This window comes from Idiotropiscis lumnitzeri, chromosome 3, assembly GCF_059441095.1.
Source record: "Idiotropiscis lumnitzeri isolate Australia: NSW breed Sydney's pygmy pipehorse chromosome 3, RoL_Ilum_1.0, whole genome shotgun sequence".
Lineage (NCBI taxonomy): Eukaryota > Metazoa > Chordata > Actinopteri > Syngnathiformes > Syngnathidae > Idiotropiscis > Idiotropiscis lumnitzeri.
The window spans coordinates 29,479,861-29,500,291 of NC_142393.1; the positions used below are offsets into that span (position 1 = coordinate 29,479,861).

The following is a 20,431-nucleotide window of genomic DNA, read 5'->3' on the forward strand; positions in this document are numbered from 1 at the left end:
GAAAAGAGACATTTTTTTCTTTCATACTTAAACATAATGATACAGTATTTCTTAATTTCTGAAATTGCCGTGACGTGTGATTGGTTGTAATGAGCCCAAAAACAAATTAATTGTGAACAATAATGTTAAATATAGCACAACCTATCAGAGCATAGGTATTTGCAAAAACACCCTCAGGGGAAAACTATCTGACATTTCCTTCTTCTGCCTTTTATTTAGCCATTGATGTCCTTGTAGAAAAAGTCCAGGCAGATCTGACAACTGTACAGGCAAAGACGTCTACACATTTTGTTCCTTAATGTAGTTTTGAAACAGTTGAGAAAAGGCACTGCTATTTAGTCCAAAGGTGCATTACTCAACAATATTAAAACAGGGGGGGAAATATTTGTCTTCTTGAAAAGTTAAACATACAGAAAACAACATTATCAAACCAATCCTTGTTGACACCGGCCTTCCAAAATGAGGATAAACGCAATAATTTGCATAGCAGGCCAGCTAGCTGGCAATGCCTGTTTGTAAAGAAACGTAATAAGCACCAATTTACACGTTCTTCCAGGCTGTTGTGCAAACTAGATCTTAAAAGCCTTCAGGAGGTTATCCTTCACTTTAAAATGTGTCGCAGGTTGCAGTAAGTATGCACTTTACAGGATGAATGTACCAGACAACTCCTATCTCGACCAGAGCGCAAATGCAATAAAAGTGCTGTTACTGCTTTTGTTTTTTGGTTGTGATGTATTGTCCAAACTGAGCACTCAGTCTATTTTCTCTGGCAACCACTTTCAATATTTTGCAGCAACAATAACAATGTTATTTCCAAAAGTGTCATTCTTAAATGGGCTCAAATAAATCGTAAAATATCAGCTGAATGCAGTCATGTAAACCAGTGATTCTGCCGTGATAGATCATCATGTGCTGTGGGAAGTTATTCAATGTTACTAACTTGGGTGGGTAATTATTTGTTCAGTACAACTTAAGTGTACTTTTGTATCTACACTGTAAAATCCAATAGCTGCCCTGACATGCAAACATGAGTTAACTCTACTAGGTTATCAAAAATATGCCTTTACAACTGGTATTTATTAAGTAACGATCACTTGCAAGCTTAAAAATACAAAGTACTTAGTGTTCCGAGTGGAGATTACTTAATTTATAGTTAAAGGCACACTTCATTGATGATAACATTGGCATATATATAATAGGTTTGCATGTAAAATGACATCAGTACTGAAATTTTACTTCACTCAATCAAGAGTATTCGAAAGGAAATTATCAAGTGCACTCTACTTGATTGTTTTAGTTGCTTAAATTCATTAGTAAGTGAACTCTACAAAGGAAGCGCTAGAAAGCACAGCTAAAAATAACATATTTTCCTTACTTATTTTTTTGAGTGCAACCGGTTTTAATGCTTTTTACTAACTATTTGAATTTTACAGTCTATCAATGACAGTGATGTGGCAGGCAAAACAATTAAATGCCATTCCACAAGATGGCAATTCACATGTGTATCCACTTTTGGTGGCGTGCTGTGAGATTAAATATTAAATGACTCCACGTGTATGGGTTCAGTCATTCACGAATAAAATAGTTGTTCAGAAAAATATGAAAATCAAATCACTCACCCTGAGTTTCTCAAAGCGCTCACTCAATGCTGCCACCTGGTGGTCTCTGTGCCTTCCCACCAGTTTGCAGAGGGAGCATATGAGCTGGTCATCCGTTACACAGTACATATTGACTTTCTCCTCCTCGTGCTCCAAGCACTGGAGTCCTCGCAGGTGGCAGCCTGACATGGGTTCAATGAGCCGATGTCCAGTAAATGGCTTCTTGTTGGGGTGAGTGGCCCTGAGGCACTCCTCACAGTACGACACTTCACACGTCACACACGTCTTGACCGCCTCCTGTGGCGGATCCTGCTCACAGAACTGGCACTGGACCGGTTCCGGAGGGGTATCCGGGCTTGACATGGCAGCGCAGATGGGCACCAGGGCCAGCCGCTCGTGGTCTTCTTCACCAGGCGAGTTGGGCCCGCTTTGGGGGGCCGGCAGCGGCAGCGGAAGCCCACCTGAAGATGAGGCCTGCTGAACTCTGTCAATGATGTTCTGCAAGGTCACGTTTCTCTTGAGTCCTTCAAGTCCACGATCAGGGCTCAAGGAAATGACATATCTGCACGTGGGACACTGGAAGGCGCTGATACTTTGAACCGATTCGTTGGTGGCGCAGTGCGAGACAAGGATGCGGTGAGCACAGCCAAAGCAGAGGCTGTGGGCACAGGGGAGCAACAGTGGGTCCTCAAAGAGCTCCAAGCAGATTGGGCAGGTCAACTCTGACTCCAGAGTGTCCATCCTGTTCAGGGGAAACCAGGCGGGATGAGGAGCAATGTCAGCAAAATCCAGGGGAACCGCTCAAATATCTGTGGGTGAGAGGGGAATGAATTAAAAAAGATAAAGTGAAACAACCGTCAGCAGTAAGAGTGAGTGTCTAATATCTGATGGAACGTGAGGAAATGCAACTTCTTTTTGTGAACTTTGTATGGAAGTGATTGAAACTGATTGATCAAGCATGCATTAATGCCTTGTGGCCTCTTGGGGGAAGCAAAATCAAACTTGAGCAGACCACGGCCAATACTACCTTTTCAAAAGACCTTTTGCACTGACAGACGTGGCCTTTCAATAAAATTATAATTAATTTAAAGAAAATGCAGAAAACAAACAGTTGAGACCATTTAAATTTGACATTTGTGTGTAAACAGGTTACATGTCCTTTTAGGATTTCCAAGAGCAATAATTGGGCTTCCATTGTGACACAAGAGGCGAAAGTGTGAAATGAAGAAGGCAAGACAAGACAAAGAAGTTGGAAATAGGAGCTCATGGATTGACTGACTGCTTTTAATATCAATACTCTACACTCAGAGGTGGGATGAAGCTGAATCAATCATGAGAAATTGTTTTATTCTCAATCTTTTCTCTGCTCCTTCTCTCTTGCCTTTTAGTTCATGATGACTTGTTTCTTAAAAAGCGTGTTACTAAACAAGAAACTTGTTCTCCACCACCTTTTCAATCATTTCATCCCTTTGTTTGCTGTCTTTAATACAAATCTTTAAACTATCACTGTACTGTATAACTGTAAAAAAAAAAAAATCAAAAGAATGCTTTTAAATTAATTCCCCTCAACGTGAGAAGCCCAAAAGTTGTTTTACTGAAACAAAACATGCATAGGAGAGGGCGGGGCGCCCACCATTTGGCGAACCACTGTGACACAACCAAGAAGTAGGTCATCCCTGCTGACCTGGCGCACATAATCAGACCCCAGTGTGCGTATGTGTGTGTCACTCAGGATGCTGCAAACACACAAATACGGCAAACGTGCCCAGAGGGCGCATCGCAGCTTTCAGGACGAAGATGAAGCAGCATGAAGATGGCTTCAATATTCTCACATTTGCAATAAATTAAAATACCCCAAATCATGTTTTAGGGTGATAGAGTTTGCTATTAAACACAACTTAAATAGTATTGCCTTTATTAGTCCCACAATGGGGAAATTCGAGATTCGAACCCAGGCCTCCTGGGGAGACTGGGTCCTGAACGCGGCGCCTTAGACCACTCGGCCATCTGCTAACCAAAATGCATGTTTAGGTATGGGGGATAGGTTTCAGCTTGCTCCAAATGGTGAATATCCAAGATGAGTATTTCATGCCCCGTAAAAAGGTTTAAAATTGAGAGATGAAAGAAGATGAAAGAGATGCCAGAAGATAATGGCAAAGCATAACTTTTGTCTAAATAAGCTACTTCAATCACTTCAACGTAGTTCTTTGGCACCACGATGGCAGAAAAGCAATGTTCTTTTTTTTGTTTTTACGTTGAAAAACAGCAAATGAATGTGTTTTTTGTTTTTTAACAAATAATAAAGGATTGTTTTTCCTGGAAATGTGAATATGCAAATGCAAAACTGTGACTATGCCAGGCTTAACTGCAAATTACATTGAAAATGTTATACAGTCAGGATAACTGCTTCAGAAGAATCCATCAACATCAACGTACATGATAAAATGACGAAAATGGTTGGCTTTATGCGTGACTAAAACATGAACATGAGTGATGAGCTATCCCATTATCGCTTGCGACTAAAATTTCTCAGGCATGAAAACACGACTCATTGTCTGTCAACCTGACCTTGACCAGCATCTCACCAATCACCCGCTGGCAGGATTTATGAATGAGATATAACGTGTTCCTCAGTTAGAAAAGGGGTGGATCCTTCATGGAAAACTACATCAGGTGTTTATTTTTGCACCACAGGCACATTATAGACACAACACTTCCTATTTTGCCGTACCCTTTCATGCTTATAAAAGTAGGAAGCGTGCGATAAATTTTGCAGTGCATACATGCTACCTAATCTGGGCCAAAGTGCCAAGGTTCATTGCTAAGTGATGTCAAATATCTTAACCTACTTCCTTTTCTCCATCCTTCTCCACTTCCTCTTCCTCTCTGTAAAACAGTGCAAGGCAGTGTCTGAGTCTTCAACACACACACAAACACACGTACGCACGCACTCACGCGCACACACGTCGCCTTTGTGTAATTCCAGACACCAAATTAATCCGTAATCCGTTCCCACCCACGCTGGACTGTGACCAATCACATCTTTTCATATAGTGTGAAGGCCGGCCACAGGATTTGCCAGTTTGTATATAAATCCAGAATATGATCGAGGGTGACGTGCGTTTGTGTGCGTGTTGCTTAAATGATCCAAATTAAATGTGACAATGTTCACAAAATTAGATGTGACATTAAGAGGAAATAAAGTAAAGGAATATGAACTTTGGTGTTGATGATGTTGATGTAAGACAGAGAGAAATGCCGATGTTGAGATGCAATGTCTCTGAGCGAACCACACCCAGCAGTAAACCTCTGCCATAAAAAGCTTGATTGAGTGTGACAAACACTTCCCGGCCACTTTGACTGAGGTATCTACACAAACATTGAGAATAAAGAACAGTAGATCTGTATTAGAAATTGGGAAATTCTACTCACAACAAGTGGACTACATTCCTACGTCTCCGACGGTGGCAATCAATTTAATAGAGTATTTGTTATCTTTTTAATGGTCATTTTAGTTCATTCATTGAGATCCGATTTTAGTAGACTTAATCAAATCTTTAGGGAGGCATCAAGTTCAAATTAACTCATGTTTGGCCCGACGTGGTTTCGTTATTTTGATTACAGTTGTGGCTTACTGTCAAGCTTTTACTTAAGGCAGAAGGATACTTCAGTTGGGGTCTAAAACAAAGAGAAAACAGAGTTTATGTTATTATTTGTTGAGCAACTGTTTCAAGGTCCCATGTCTTCATATTTTTGAAAATTCTGTGTAATCTTTGATTTTATACCTTTGTATGGGTTTTGAAAGATAATTTGTTTCAGAAATAACTGTGATTTTGAATGGTCCTTTTTCACATAAGTATTAAAGTACATCCATCTGTAAATGAGCTAACTGGGTGTCTGTTCTTCTTAATTTGATTGGTTAGTTCCTGATATGCGGGGGTCTTGTGGCTACCGTGTCTCTTCATTGTGTTGGTCAATTTAACTGGTTATTAGCGGAATTGTGGCCGGCCACGGTGAACTCTGAGTTGGCCACAGTCGTTTCCTCTGGCCGGTTCTCAGTGTATACTGTAGTGTGATATATATATTTTTTAAAATAGATCCACCTGCATGATGACATTGCATGGCCTCGCAGCCGCCAGAAGGGACTGACTAATGTATGAGTATGAGTACCTGTGTCACTTAAAATCCGAAAATGTATTTCTAGTGTGGGTGGAAAGATTATGTTGACCAAGTCATCCTCCAGTAAATCTTCCCGGATACGACACTGTTCTGACTCTGAAATGCTTGGGAGTTCCTCCAAAATTAATTTGAAGCCATTAATTGCTCAACTCCGCCTAGGTTGGTGGCTGATGTAATGTTTTAGCTTTGCACATGAGGCATGTGAGTTGCCGCAGGCAGTCCATTTTCCTGCGTTGAGTGTGCATGTAGCAACTATGTAGCGGGCACGTACTTGATTAATAAGACACAATCCTACGCCTCAATGGCGCACAATTCAAATCTCCTCGCTTAAGCACATCTCTAAAAAGCTATGACATGCAAATGATAAACCACATAGATGTCAACCTTAAACCATTTTGACCCATGCACATGGGTATGCGGGCCATTGAGATTTTCTGTAAAATGTGATGATTTTCCCCGAACAGCCGGTCTATTTCCGGGTCGTTCGACCCGAGTGACGGACGACACGTGACGACCACTGAGCAACCCCCCGCACCTTATTTGACAAGACAGAGCTAAAAACGGCATGTGTTGCTTCGTTTTGTTTCTTTCATCTGCTTGCTTCTAATTTGACTTGTTATATAAAGTCAGTGAAAAAAAACATTGCTTTTTGGAGTGAAAGGCAAACAAATTATTTCCCTGTTTGTCATCACTGAGTGTTTGCATGAATACAGTTCAGATTGGTGAATGCAGACAGTGGTGTACTCGCTCATCCCTAATCACCATGACTGTTCAAGTGACCAAAATTGAGTGTGGTCAGGATCACAACTTTTTTATGGTTGCACCATTTCTCTTTTTCGACTCAAGCATACACCATAACAAGACAATAAATCTAAATGAATTATGCAGTTCAAAAATGGAATTATTTGTAAACAAACCATTGTAGAAATTGTTGCGCAGGAAAAGGCATCACAATACTATCTTGGCTAAATTTATCTTCAATGTTTTACACACCAGCTTCAGGGCCAGTCTGACAGCTGGGATGCTTTTCCCTGGCGCTCTTGACAATGGCACCAAAGCATGTCATGCATGGGAAACAGGAAACGGCAATGACAACATGGACGCTATATTGGTCACAGAAATGTCACACAAAACACAACAACTCTCCTGCATTAGCCGCATAACATCTCACACCATGTCATGGTCCATATCACACCATTGTTGATTTTGTTGTTGACCCATGACCTAAGCAGGTGGACGCTGGGGGTGGGGAAGGGTCGGCCCAGCTGTTACACACATGCCTCAGTACACACGAAACACGTGCAAACACGCAGGAGATGCTTGCTTTGCTTCTGTCCAACTACTCTCACGTAGGCTATATCCAGACACTGTTTGAATGTAAGGAAAGATAAGATGTTTAATCAGCATTCTCAGACTTCCTTTTAAGCATCCATCTCGGCACTGTCTACTATCATTAGATATGGCCTTCAAGCATCAAGAAAAACACAGTTATCAGTAAAAATATACCACACAAGAGCCTAAAACCACTGTGCCTAAGCTCTCACCAAAAAGATGCACGCATTTAATTCAGTCTAAATGAAGTTCTATTTACCGCTGCTGCTTTTGTGAGATTAACAACTCCAAAAGTGCTTCTCAGTCCAGGACACAGATGGCCCTGCAGCGCTCATTGGTTGGACCAAAAGATCTGCAGCTCTGTCATTATCATTCCAGTACTGTTGGCACACACTGCTCGTACCCTTCATTCCGATTGTGCCTCAGCCAAAATTCTGTACTATATGAACAATTCGATTGTGAAACATTTGACTTATTTCATCACCCAGGCTTTGAGCTAAATTCATCATTTCCCCCTTAGATCTTAATTATTTCCAACTAAAACCAAGACATTTTGGACGGCTGTATGCTTCCAATTTGTGGCAAGACGTTGGGGAAGGCCCTTTTCTGTTCCAGCATGTCAGTTCCCAGCACACAAAGCAAAATCTTTACAGGCTCACTTTGACTGAGGTATTGCACGACAACTTGAGAGCAGATCTCAGCCTCACCTTGGGGATAAACTTCTACAGAGACTGTGATTGAACTTCTGTGACCTCTGACCATTCAAATGCTCGTCTGAATGAATGGAGCAAACTTCCCCCCAGACATACTCAAAAGTATTTCCAAAAAGAGTGAAATTTGTTTTCGCTATGAAGGGGGAGCAAAACCATATTTTTGTCTGCTTTCTCCTTTTATTCTGTGGTTGCAGGTGTTGCAATATTTTTATCTTTACAGTCAGGACTCCCCTGGAGACTTACAGTCTGCTGTAAATAAACAGCAGAACAAACTCCGAACAAGACAGGAAAAAAAGAACAACAACAATACCGTGCCCTCCTCTTCCCTCCCCCCTCTTACCTTCCACATGGTTAAAATCCCACCATCCAAAAGCAAACTGAAAAAAGAGAGCAAAAGAACTTCAGGTAGGCTATCTTATGCTCTCTCTCCTTCTGTGGACTCAGGTTCGGACGCGACGAAAAAAAGTCGCCAGTAGCCAAAACAAGACTCGACGAGGATGCGGCCACGGCTCCGTGGCTGTGTCATCACCTCTCATGACATGCTTCCTACCCTGCCTGTGCAAGCCAGTGCATCCTGACACTGGAGCGAGAGACGGAGAGGGAAAGCGAGAGAGCGAGAGAGCGAGAGAGAGAGAGAGAGAGAGAGAGAGAGCGAGAGAGAGAGAGAGAGCGAGAGAGAGAGAGAGAGAGAGAGAGAGAGAGAGAGAGAGAGAGAGAGAGCAGGCACATAGTGCAACGCCTCCTTCCCTTCTCCTCCCACCCTGCTTCCCTATTCAAATCTGCCAGTGGGCTGCCCTGCCTTTATATAGGCCAATCACTCGAGCACTCAAGGCGGAGTCCAAGACGAGTTCCTGTCAGATGTGTCAGAGGCAAGCATGCCATGTTAATGCATGCTACACATACTGTATTACTCTTGCAACCTCACACGTGCTTGTTTGTCTCTTTAAATGTGCATCCAAGCAGCAAAGTTGCAAAGTCTAACACGTCCCAATAACGAATTCAGCCTTTGACATTTCCCTTAAATTGTATTAGAATTGCAGCTGTTTTAGGGGATAGGGTTTTTTTTTTCACATATCCCAGATGAATTTTATATTAATCTCCAAGTTGCAAGTCAACCCTTTAATTGCCCACACAAATACCACCATAACTGCAAATGCCATAATGAATGTTTAGCATTCACTCGACCCATAGAACCAACGAGGTTGAGCTTTGATGAAGAAAAGCAGCAAAACAGCATGACTATTTTTTTAGGACTGAAAAGTCTATACTAAACTTTTGAGAGGTCTGCTTAGTTCCAGACAAATGCACCACAGGGACGCCGACCCCTGCCAGATTGGTTTTGTATACAATAATGACTCCTGTACATTCCAACGTTCTCTCTGTGGGTTCACACCTTGAGTCTCTTTGTACTACAGTCGTGTGTGCTCATGCATTATGCCATGATGTGTTCTTCTAACGCATGTCCAGCTGTGTGTCGCTGCTTAATAAGAAAACACAAAAACGGTTGAGAACATCCATCGGAACGCAAACCTCTATCAAGGCTAAAAGTTCCTAATTTGAAGCAGAAACCAGTTCATTCATTTTCTATACTATTTTGTGAGTCACTGGGGGTTGGTGCTCATTCCAGATGCTTTACGGTGATCTATCTATCTATCTATCTATCTATCTTTATATCTAGATATCTATATCTATATCTATATCTCTCTCGCTCTTTCTCTCTCTCTCTCTCTCTCTCTCTCTCTCTCTCTATATATATATATATATATATATATATATATATATATATATATATTAGGGGTGCAACGATACACAAAATTCACGGTTCGGTTTTGTTCGATACATTAGTTGCACAGTTCGATATTTTTTTGATCCACTTTTTTTTCAATTTATAGTTTATTGAAGCTACTTACATTTGTTTAAACTCAAAAGCACACATATTTCCATTTAATTAAATCTGTTTAAGCAACACCTGATTCGTTTTCTGCTGTGCGTACTTCGCAACATATTAAAAAAAAACAGCACTAAGAAAAAAAAAGAATAGATTACAGCATATTTGACAACTAAACAGCTCCTTAACAAATAAAAGTTAGACTATACTTATCTTGTAAAGCATATTTTCAGCATGAGCAACTTCTTAAACAAAAACAGGACCTTAAACTTAAAGTCTTGGATTAAAGTTAAGTTGGAACTATATAGGCTATAAACGGTATGTAAAACTTATTTATCATATAATATTCATTTATTTTATATAAAAAATTAAAAATATTTTTCTGCAATTCATATTTATCATTCGATTATACATAAAAAAACCAATTATCTTCCTTAATATTGTATAATTTGAAACATCATTCTTTTTAAAATTTGAATCATTGTAACACAAAACTCATCCAAATACAAAAGTGTATCATCGTAGGTGCTTGACTGTATTTTCAGTATAGGCAGAAAATAAACACTTTATCCCTTAAATTATTTTTTTAAACCACTGTACTTTGTATACAAATAAATATGTATTGGAGTGTATTCTACAACTCCAAAATATTTTTAAATAAATCAATAGAATAAAACAAGTGAACTACACTTGCGTTTGGGCACACTAATTTCCATCCTCCGCCACTTCTTTCAGATTTCTGGTTAAATCATCAGTCGCGTGACTTTCGAGCAGCCACGTCTGTATAACGTTGCATTTGATGTCCCACTCGGCAGTGACGTAAAGTGCCGTAACAGTCAGCTCGCACAGCGGGGGTTGCAGACGAAGCCGTTGCTAATTTGAATCTCGTCTTGTTGTACAAATGAGGAATTGCAGTATTGGTATTGCAGTATTGGTGAAATCGGTGCGCGCAGGAACCTTATGACGTTCCACTCATTTTCACATCGAAGTGATGTCGGCGTAAAAATGTTACCATGTTTGTTGTACTTCCACCGACCTACTTTAAGCGTTGTTTGACACTTGCAACCTACTGTTGAAGTTGTAGTCCACGACACGCTTTCCATCTGGTGCATACTTGAAAACTAAATTACTTCCAAAATCTAGACGTGATGTTTGGTGGAGCTTATTCCACTTCAGGCATACTTGTAACCAACCGCTTGCGAGGTTCCCATACAGGTGGGCCGAAATGAATGTGGGAGGGGCAGTAACGGAAAGTGAATGGATTTGCGCTAGCCAATGCAGCATATAAAAAGGCAGACTCGACAGCGCTGCTCCTCATCGTCATAACATTTTGCGTATTGTTCGATCCAGGGCGCACCGAACCGTGACCACCGTATCGAACGATTCAATACAGATACACGTATCGTTGCACCCCATCCCCATATATATATATATATATATATATATATATATATATATATATATATATATATATATATATATATATATATATATATATATATATATATATATTCAAAATGGTAAAGAACAGAGAGAAATGCGATTGAAGGACTCTGGAATTAAGCACTTATTTAAATAATTCCAACAGTGATCACCTTTACTGCAACACACTGCACAACAGCTGCAAAGGATCCTTGCAGATTTAGGGAAAGTCATAGCTGTACCTTTCTGGACTTGATCAACTGTTTTGAATAAGTTGCCACTGACACTTCAAGTCATGAACCCATCTCGCTCTCTCTAACCCTCTCTCTTAATGAACCCAACATTTTCTAAGGACGCGATTACTGTGGTTCAGTTAAAAGAAATAGAGGCCTCACTTTGACGTTGAGCAATAATCCCTTGAAAGTTTATAGACAATGACTTGAGCATTTTTTTTCTGATGAGAAGTGACGTGGAAGAGGTAAATTGCAGTTCAGTGTCAGTCTTATGAAGTCCAACTTATAGTCAACAGTCATTTTCCTTCAAATTTTAAATAATACAATTCTAGAGGATGTAACGCAATTCAATGTTCGCTTGAACAGGGTGTGATACTAAACACTCGTGTCACACTGTATTCTCTGTGCCTGGCTTGAAGAAAAGTGAGCGGAGCTCTTCTGAATTTGGGGAAATGGGCCTCCGCTGCCAGTTGCATGAAGTCTCTCATTTAAGCAACCAGGAATGAGTGGAATGTGACGGATTGTTGTTGGGTGAGACCAGTAATAGAGATGAACCATGATGAGGTTATGACCTGAGAGCTGAGGCTGACAGGTTGCATACCTCTCTTTGTGCACAGTTGACACTTGAACTTATGGCGAGCGGAAATTGTAGTATGCAAAACAAATCACCATTTGCATGACTGGCCCGTCACTCTGACCGACTCTCTCCTCGCACTTGTGTGTGCGTGTGTGTGTGTGGTCTGCTTCTCTGTGTGATGTTTGTGCAAAAAAAATATTATAAGTGTTAATTGTGTGCAAATGTATGCTTCAAATCCTAAACTTGCCACAGATGCAGTGAATATTACAATGAAAGATACGTAGGAAGCTACCTTTGAGATCACTGTATGGGCACCGCCTTGTGAATTATGTGATGATGTTAAGTGTCACAATGTCATTTGTTGCCTCATATGGGGGATTTTCTGTGTGAGTTCCACAACACAACTGTTCAATGCAGCCAGTTTAGATGAGTGACCCAGCTTTGAAAAGTGTGGGTTTTTTTTCCCCTGGCGTGCAAAGTGGGGATATGAATAAATTATAGGAGAACGTCAGGCTCTTCGACCACGACTCCTCTCGCTTGAGCAGGGCAGTGAAGGTATTGCAATGGGATGGTAATGTGGCAGTGTTGTTGGGGGGAAAATGATTTATAGGCTCACTTTTACTCATGACAGAGTGAGTAAAATAATAAGTGAGGACTTCCTCATTTAAAAGCTCTGTATTCGCTTTGGCCATTAGATGAATAACAGAGGACCAGCTCAAGTTGGCAAAGTTTAAGCTGTGGCATTAATCAAACTATATGCATATTTTATAAAGTGAGAAAGGTGTCATGGTGAGGACTACAGTGTAATACAGCCATTAATTATAAATTGAATAAATTATGATCCCACTGGGCCACCAGGAGACTAGCAGTTAGCATTTCAGCTTCATAGTCGATAGGACTGATATGAAGTCATCATCTGTGTGTAGTTTTCCATCATTTTCAAAACACATGCAGGCTTGGCTAATTGGAGACTCTAAATTAGTCACTGGTGTGAATGTGCATGTATATATATATATATATATATATATATATATATATATATAGTGGAACCCCGATTTCCGAATGCGCATTTTACATACAATTCGAGTTACGCAAGAACTGTTATTAGAAAAATGACCTCTATTTACGGACTAGTTGTACTTCTCGGGCTTCATAACCGTTACTGGTGCGTAACTCATTGCTGTAATCTGAAAACTAATGATATCCCCACACCGCTTAAATTGGTAGCCGTTGCATATATAGGCGGACGGTCGACCATCAAATAGCCATTCTGTTTATTTGATGTGGAAAAAGAAGTCCTAAAATCACATTATTTCTGTACAAAAAAAAAAAACACACTTATAGTGGGTATGTTAATGATTTAAATGTAGACTCTCTTGTGGAATACATTCACCGAACTACAGATGCCAGAACCAGCCACTTTGAAAGCAGGTCCCATGTTGACAGACACATTGAACTTTCGCCAAACACATACTGTAAATAAAGCACTAAACAGTCAGTATGGCTCAGAAGAAGAGGGAATGAGCTAAAAGGAGTGTAATTGGAAGTGCTTGTCATACATGAGCAGAAAGCTCTGATAGGGTGAGCGAGGCAATCAAAAAATTCCAAAATGATGAAATGAAGGATGAAAACAAATCAGTAGCAAATTAATCTTGTAAATGACAATGACAATCTATCATTTTTTAACAGAAAAAAAGAAAAGTTTGTCTGAATTGTTAAGCCATATTGAATGAATCATCCTGTGGTAAAGTTAATGAACAATAAATAGCTATATATAATAGGATTAATTGCAATTAAAAAAAACATTAAAAGCACATATTTTGTCACTTTCAACACCGCTTATCTTGTACGGAGAACCGATCCTGCCTGCCCACGCACAAGTCAGGCGAGTGAACCACTAGACCACCAGCAACACGTATATATTTTCTCCATATTTAAAATAGCATTTTTGTCTATGGTTAGAAAGTGTGGCCCTCCCAGTAGCATTGATGAAATTTTGTACCCCCCACCAGCATTGCATTTGCCCATTCATGATGTAAATGCAACTACTAAAGGTTGCCTGTCACTATACGTGCACTGAGATTCACTGACGAACTGTTCAAATCTCGACTCTATGGAGTTTGCCTGATCTCCCTTTGCTTATGTGGGTTTCCTTTGGGTATTCCAGCTACCTACCACGCTTGAAAAACATTCACTGAAGATGTAAAATTATATGTAGGATTGAATGTGAAGTGAATGTTAGATTTGTCTGTACGTGCCCTGAAGGTAAGCGAGGTCAGGAATGGCTGGATCGATGAATTTGGTTGTACAATTTACAATGCTTTGAGCTGTATACTACAATACTGCTCCTGCAAAAGCAATCCATATTAAATGAGACATATACGGTCCTTGAATTCAACAATTGGAAGTGTGGTCATGATAACACAACTTAACAAAGAGGCTTTTTTGGGGATGAGGATGGGACTTCATGTAAAGGGTGAGCTCCCATAAAAATGTGGCATAGGCACTTTTCCACACTCACATTGAGATGTATCAGGAAGTTCACTACACCCTGAACTGGTCGCCAGCCAGTCACAGGGCAGACATAGACACCGTCACAGAGTGGGAACTGAACCCACGCTGCCCACACACAACTCAGGCGAGTGTACCACTACACCATCAGTGACTTGTTGTAATAGTAAAAATTAAAATAACTAAACTAACATCTGCCATTGTATCAAAAACTGTTTTACGGTTAAATTAAAAACAAAATTGAAAATGAATTCACGAGTTTATTTTACTTGAGCACAGTGAATTTCCCCAATTTTATTCATATGATTTAAGTCCCTTCTACATTAATAAAATGGATTGTGGCCCAAAAAAAGTGAAATATGTTTACAAGTATTTCTTTTATTATTTATAGGAAGTTTCATAATAGTAGTGTAAGTCGACAGAGTGTATAGTTTTTATTTACATTTAAATTGCACAATACGTTCACATGCTTGCGCTAAATATCAATGCATATTTGTGCATCACACTAGCACACAGAGACAAGCATGGCAGCAGTGCCCGATTTTATATGTAAATACAGTGCAATACAACAATAATTCAGATAAATATATAAATTAGATAAATAAGAGAATAGTTAGTGCAATGGAAAATAATACTGAATATATAATCGAATCGTTACACCGTGGGAATGTGTGGTGCTCTATGATAACTATACTTGGCACATTTTTCTTGCTTTAGAGTGGAGAGATGTAGAGAGATGCGTGAAGCAAAAGGTCGGTTTTGATGCCCCCTCTTACTATTGTGGTGCCCACCTAACTCGAGTATCGAACTCACGTGGCCATCAAGTCTCAGATTTGGGAGTGCAAAGTGCAAATTGCTAAGATAAGTTTCAGAATGTCCCCAGACACCAACTTAGGTGAATAGCGTGTTCAGCTAACATTTTTACAAAGTTCCATTTTTTTCATTGGTGACTCATGCGTTGATCATTTGATAATCTGCTCATACTGAGTGATTATTCCCATCGGCAGGCATTGTTTAAACAAATTTACATTTTTATATAAGGCTGTGGAGAAGGGAGTGCCTGGTACTCCAACATTTCCACATTAATTAAGATCTATTAAAGGAACGTTTGGCTACATGCATATGCATAGATTTGAGCATCTGGATTTTTTTTTGTAAGTGCAATTTTTTTCTGGATTTGGCTATACGCCATGTTTTAGTGTGTAAGCCATGCAAGGCTTTGAACATGAGGCCCCAGCTCTCCTAAGTCTATGAAATCTGCACATCGATTCACGCTCAAATGCCAACGTTGACTCCAACATTTGACTAATCACAGAGCAAATTAACAGGGGCAACCCTATGTAAGACGAGTAGCGGGAAGAATCAATTCCCTGCTAAGCTGCTAAGGCCTTTGTTAGTAACATGGGAGCAATTATGGTGATTTATCCTCAGTTACCACAGCAGTCTGGATTATTGTACGGAATCAGGAAAGCGGGACCATTGAAGGAAAGATGTGACTGCTTTTTCAGCACCACCGGAGATAATATTCAAGAAAGAAACTAGACACCAAACACTTCATCATATTTGCAAGACTCTAAAAACTGAATTTTTTAAAATAAAAGAGATCTAGAAATCAATTTTCTATTTCACATTTCTTAGAGTCTCCTATGAACTCCAAATTCCATTTTCATTAACCAGTATGATGGGGTCAGCCATTTTTGGTATTTGCATTTTACAGGCTCCCAAAATATTGGACCCATATTTTGGTGTCACTTCTGCACAATGGAAAGAAACAAATAATATACATACAAATAATGAGAATTTGATGAGCGGAATTATTTTATACTATTTGTGTCACTTCTTCGTAGATTAAATCAGCAGACAGCGTTGTTACCCACTGCATTTTATGTTGTTTAATTCATCAAAGAGCTACTTAGGGCTGGAATCATTCTGAACTGAGCTAAGGGTGACCTGAAATAGAAATAATCCAAACAACAAAACACAAAAAGATCTGACATGTACGTTGACCGACAAAGGTCACAACATTTGCAAAGCCCACTCGACAACAACACTGAACCTTGGTATGACTACTAAAGCCACAACACAACAACATTGAAGTACTGTAAAAACTCCAGCAAGGCGGGAAAACAAGCAAAGCTGGAAAACTAATTAAAAAAAAAATAAAGTTGTTGTTTTATTGTTGGAGCCTGCGTCACTGTACCAATGTCGGAAATTATTTATGATGTGTTTTTCAAATGTATTTCTGATATTCCCGTGGTTTGTCCATGTACGACGGGTTCAACTTGTATGAATCATGTATTAGATATTGATAACGTTGAGTTAATGTTAAGATAAAACCGGGCTGAGGCAGTAATTTGAGGTTTTGATTAGCCAAGTTAGAAAAATAAAATGAAGTGATTTTCAAAGTATTGTGGCGTCTTTAAAAGACACATCAGACGTTTGTTTAGTTATCTCCTTTTTTATCGTTACAACACGGCTATGCCGATGCCAACTTTGAGCAATCCGTTCCGTCATCATTATACACGGATCTCCTTCTCACTCTTCTCCGTCCGTCTAGTCTCTTTCTCCTTCTCACCCACCACTCTTCCAATTTGTTAAAGTATTTTTAGTATTCCATGGATAATGATATCACGTGGACGTAAGGATTAACAATTGTTAAGGTTTAACAAGTTGGTCTTCAAATCTTTAAATGGCCTTGCCCCAGCGTACCTCTCTGAGCTCCTCCACCCCTACGCACCTGCCTTCTGCCTCAGGTCTGCGGACCAAACGCTGCTGGAGCTGCCGTGGACTGGGTGGAGTCTCAGGGGGATCGTGCTTTTTCTGTTGCGGTCCTTCCCTATGGAATGACCTTCCATTATATGTTAGGCAAGCCCCCTCTCTGTCCATTTTAAGACACATTTTTATACTTTAGCTTTCGACTCAACATGAGACTGTCGCAGTTCTGCTATTATTCTGGCATCTATTGTAAATGTGTTTATGTGTGTTAATTTGTGTTCAAATTACCTGATAATTTACATGTTGGCATATGGTAAGCGCTTTGTTACAGCTCCAGCTGTTGTGAAATGAAATATAAATAAAATTGTATTGTATTGTATTGTATTGTATCCCGCCAGAGTTTTGGTCACTTCTGTTGTGGCTTTTGCAATAGCTCTGTTGTGCAATGTTGTTGTGTTGTGGCTTTTGCAGGCGTGCCGAGGTTCGGTGTTGTTGTGTTGCGGAGTTTGCAATTGTTGTGACCTATCAGGGCCACCGTAGACCTGAGATTTAAAACGTCAACCATATTAGTGTTGGGTGTTGGTGTTGGGCAGTTGTGCGGAGCACGACGCCACACAAGCACAATGCCGTACGTAATATTGAACAACTCATGCACTCCATAATGTGACATAACGAATGCCTAGCTGTTTGGTTTATTGGCATTTATTGTCAACAAATTGCCTGCAGCAATAAAGGAACAGAAAAGGGTACTTGATTAGTTCAAAGATTATCTCAGAGCTAAGTGCTTTGGTTCTTTCCGTCTTTGTCCTGCTGCTGATTAGTGCCATGTCTCGCCACTGGTACAACCGATGCATTTATTCATATAGTTCAATGCCCTCAGGGCAGATAAATGGAAAACATCACAGAGTTAAAGCTCCAGTTTTAATTGAAATGCACCCTATCCTTCCCCTTTATTCAAACTCTTTTTGTGAGGTGGAAAGGAGCCTGAGTTCTTTTCTTAAAAGACTGAATTTTGAATGCCAAGCTCTTGAATCTCCAGCCGAGAGTGGCAGTCTTTGGGGAGTATTTTGGCATGGTATGAAAAAGATTGGACCCACCAGCAGTCAAGTGCTGGCAAAGCCCGTAAATCTTCAAAAACCTTGCGGGGCTCCAAATATGGCGAGAACTGTGTTTTAAAGCAAACACAGGATTGGCATTTTTTAAATCCAAAATGCTATAGAGTTGTCAATAAGCCTTCAAGATTATTGTGCACTCTACCTCTCATGAACAGAATTAGATACATTTTAGTCACAAGTCAGAACTTCTTTGAATTTAAGGTAGTGATGGGAATTGGTCTAGCAGAATGGTCAAATTATTTACTTACTGAAGTACTCTGTGAAATGCAACTACAAGTAGCATTTTAGAGTTTTCATTGTTGTACCTCAACCTCTGACTAGCCAGTAAAAATATAGTCCAACAACGGTGCACTGGCCACGGGAGCGTTTTTGCACACACTTTCAGCAACATGTTCTCCATTCACATACAGCTTTGCAAAGTTTTGCATTATTGATAACAGTGTACATTCACTGTTTGTATTATTCATTGATGATGTCAGGTGTAGTTGCCTTCACATCGTTGCACATTCTTACAAATCAAACTTGCTTGTGTGAAAAAGCAGGATTTACAATCAATTTCTATCTTGGGTGAAATGCAACACAAAGTGGGATTCTTGACCACATTCTTTTAGCACGTCTCAATATATTCAACTTCATTTGAAAAAACAGGGATGACTAGGCTTTATTTAAGATGTGAGATCATGTAAAAGAAAACCTGAAAAACAACATGTAAATACTTCCAGGCATTAAGCTAAAAAGCTGAAACCTCAGCATCCATCATTGAAAAATTTAGTTGCAGCCTGTGTTATTCTCAGTTGCTCAAAAAGTCGATTGCACGAGATGCGGATCAAAGTTCACCAGTGAACACAAAGCCAGGAACAATGACAGCAGCATGCACATGCGTTTGGATGTAACGCTCAAACTTCATGCTGCAACAAAGCCTTTACGTATTGCCGATAGATGACAGCACTCTATTGCCTCTAAAGGAACGCTGACAATGAAAGTGACTTAAACAACAAAGGACCACTTACATTCAAGAGCCTCACATGGTCCACCAACACAAAAGAAAGAGAGGCATGCAGTCGTGTCGTCTGGAGAAGCAATAGTGTGCAAGCTTAAAGAAGGAAATGGTGAGTTGGAAGGAGAGGAGTTGTTCATCCACACATCCAGCCCAAATCTAAACATTGAAGACCTATTCTTGCTCATCTCCCCTTCCTAGCATTGCCTACACTTGCTCCCGCCTCCCCTTCAAGCCTTCGGGTTTTGCTTGTCATGTGTTCAGGCTCGGGCAAGCGTGAAGCAGGCGGGTGCAACCAGCCCTCCAAGTGCCTTGTCTAACATTTAGGAAACTCTGAGCTTCCATTTCGTTTAACATTCAGCTTCACTGGGCCCTCATGTGTCCCGGACCTAGTACAGCACTTCCTTCCAACAATTATATATTTCACTGAACATATTTGGAACATTTGACTTTTTATGGGTTACATTCACCCTGACCCTAACCGTAACCGTAATCGATTAAGTGTGTAACTAAACAAACAATACATTTTTTGTGTCCTACCTACAACCCAAAAGGTTTTGGTGAGCAAGCTATTCTGAATTTTGCCTCCCAGGAACATAACAGTGGGGCTAATGTACATAATCAGTGATTAGTGTAAAAATGACCTGACCGAGCGGCAACCTGCCATTGGTGTGTGAATTTATGAATGTGAGGCTTTGTAAAGCACTTTGGCCACCATATGGTGCTGATATAGCACTATATAAGTACACTCCATTTAACATTTTCCATATAGTTAAAATAAGATAACATGAACTAAGGTATTCTTTAAAAATATGCATTTATTAATAGTGTGTTTAAAAATTACAAATGTGTTTAAAGAAATTCAAATATATTCATTCATAGTGCAAGGGGGAAAATTAGACTCTTTATTGCACCTATCCCGCTGGGGTGTGGAAAGTATTACCCAAGATAAACGGGAGTTGACCGAGATGGCAAAAATAATTGACTAATTTGACTGAGGCCACTGAGATGGATTGGAGAGAAAAAAATGCTGATTAACCTCTAATATAAATTATATGCATTTCCCATGATAAACAGGCTTGGCTCCCCACCAAAAGAAAACAACCCTTCCCCAAAAAAATAAATAAATAAATAAATTCTTGAAAAAAGAA

General features: G+C 39.9%; 1 protein-coding gene across 2 annotated transcripts in view; it reads right to left on the minus strand.

Moving 5' to 3' along the window:
• LOC148340750 (E3 ubiquitin-protein ligase MID1-like) overlaps nucleotides 1-19,434 on the minus strand; it is a 31,504-nt gene extending 12,070 nt beyond the window's left edge. The window contains exons 1-2 of one of the 2 annotated variants that reach the window (XM_088291637.1): nucleotides 19,294-19,434; nucleotides 1,620-2,407 (exon numbers count right to left, since the gene is read on the minus strand). In XM_088291637.1, the coding sequence (XP_088147763.1) occupies nucleotides 1,620-2,339 (720 nt within the window). In that variant the 5' untranslated portion in view covers nucleotides 2,340-2,407; nucleotides 19,294-19,434. Of the gene's footprint in view, nucleotides 1-1,619; nucleotides 2,408-8,162; nucleotides 8,396-19,293 lie in introns of those variants that run through there. The other variant, XM_088291636.1, reaches the window with a different exon arrangement.
• Between the last annotated feature and the right edge of the window lie 997 nt (nucleotides 19,435-20,431).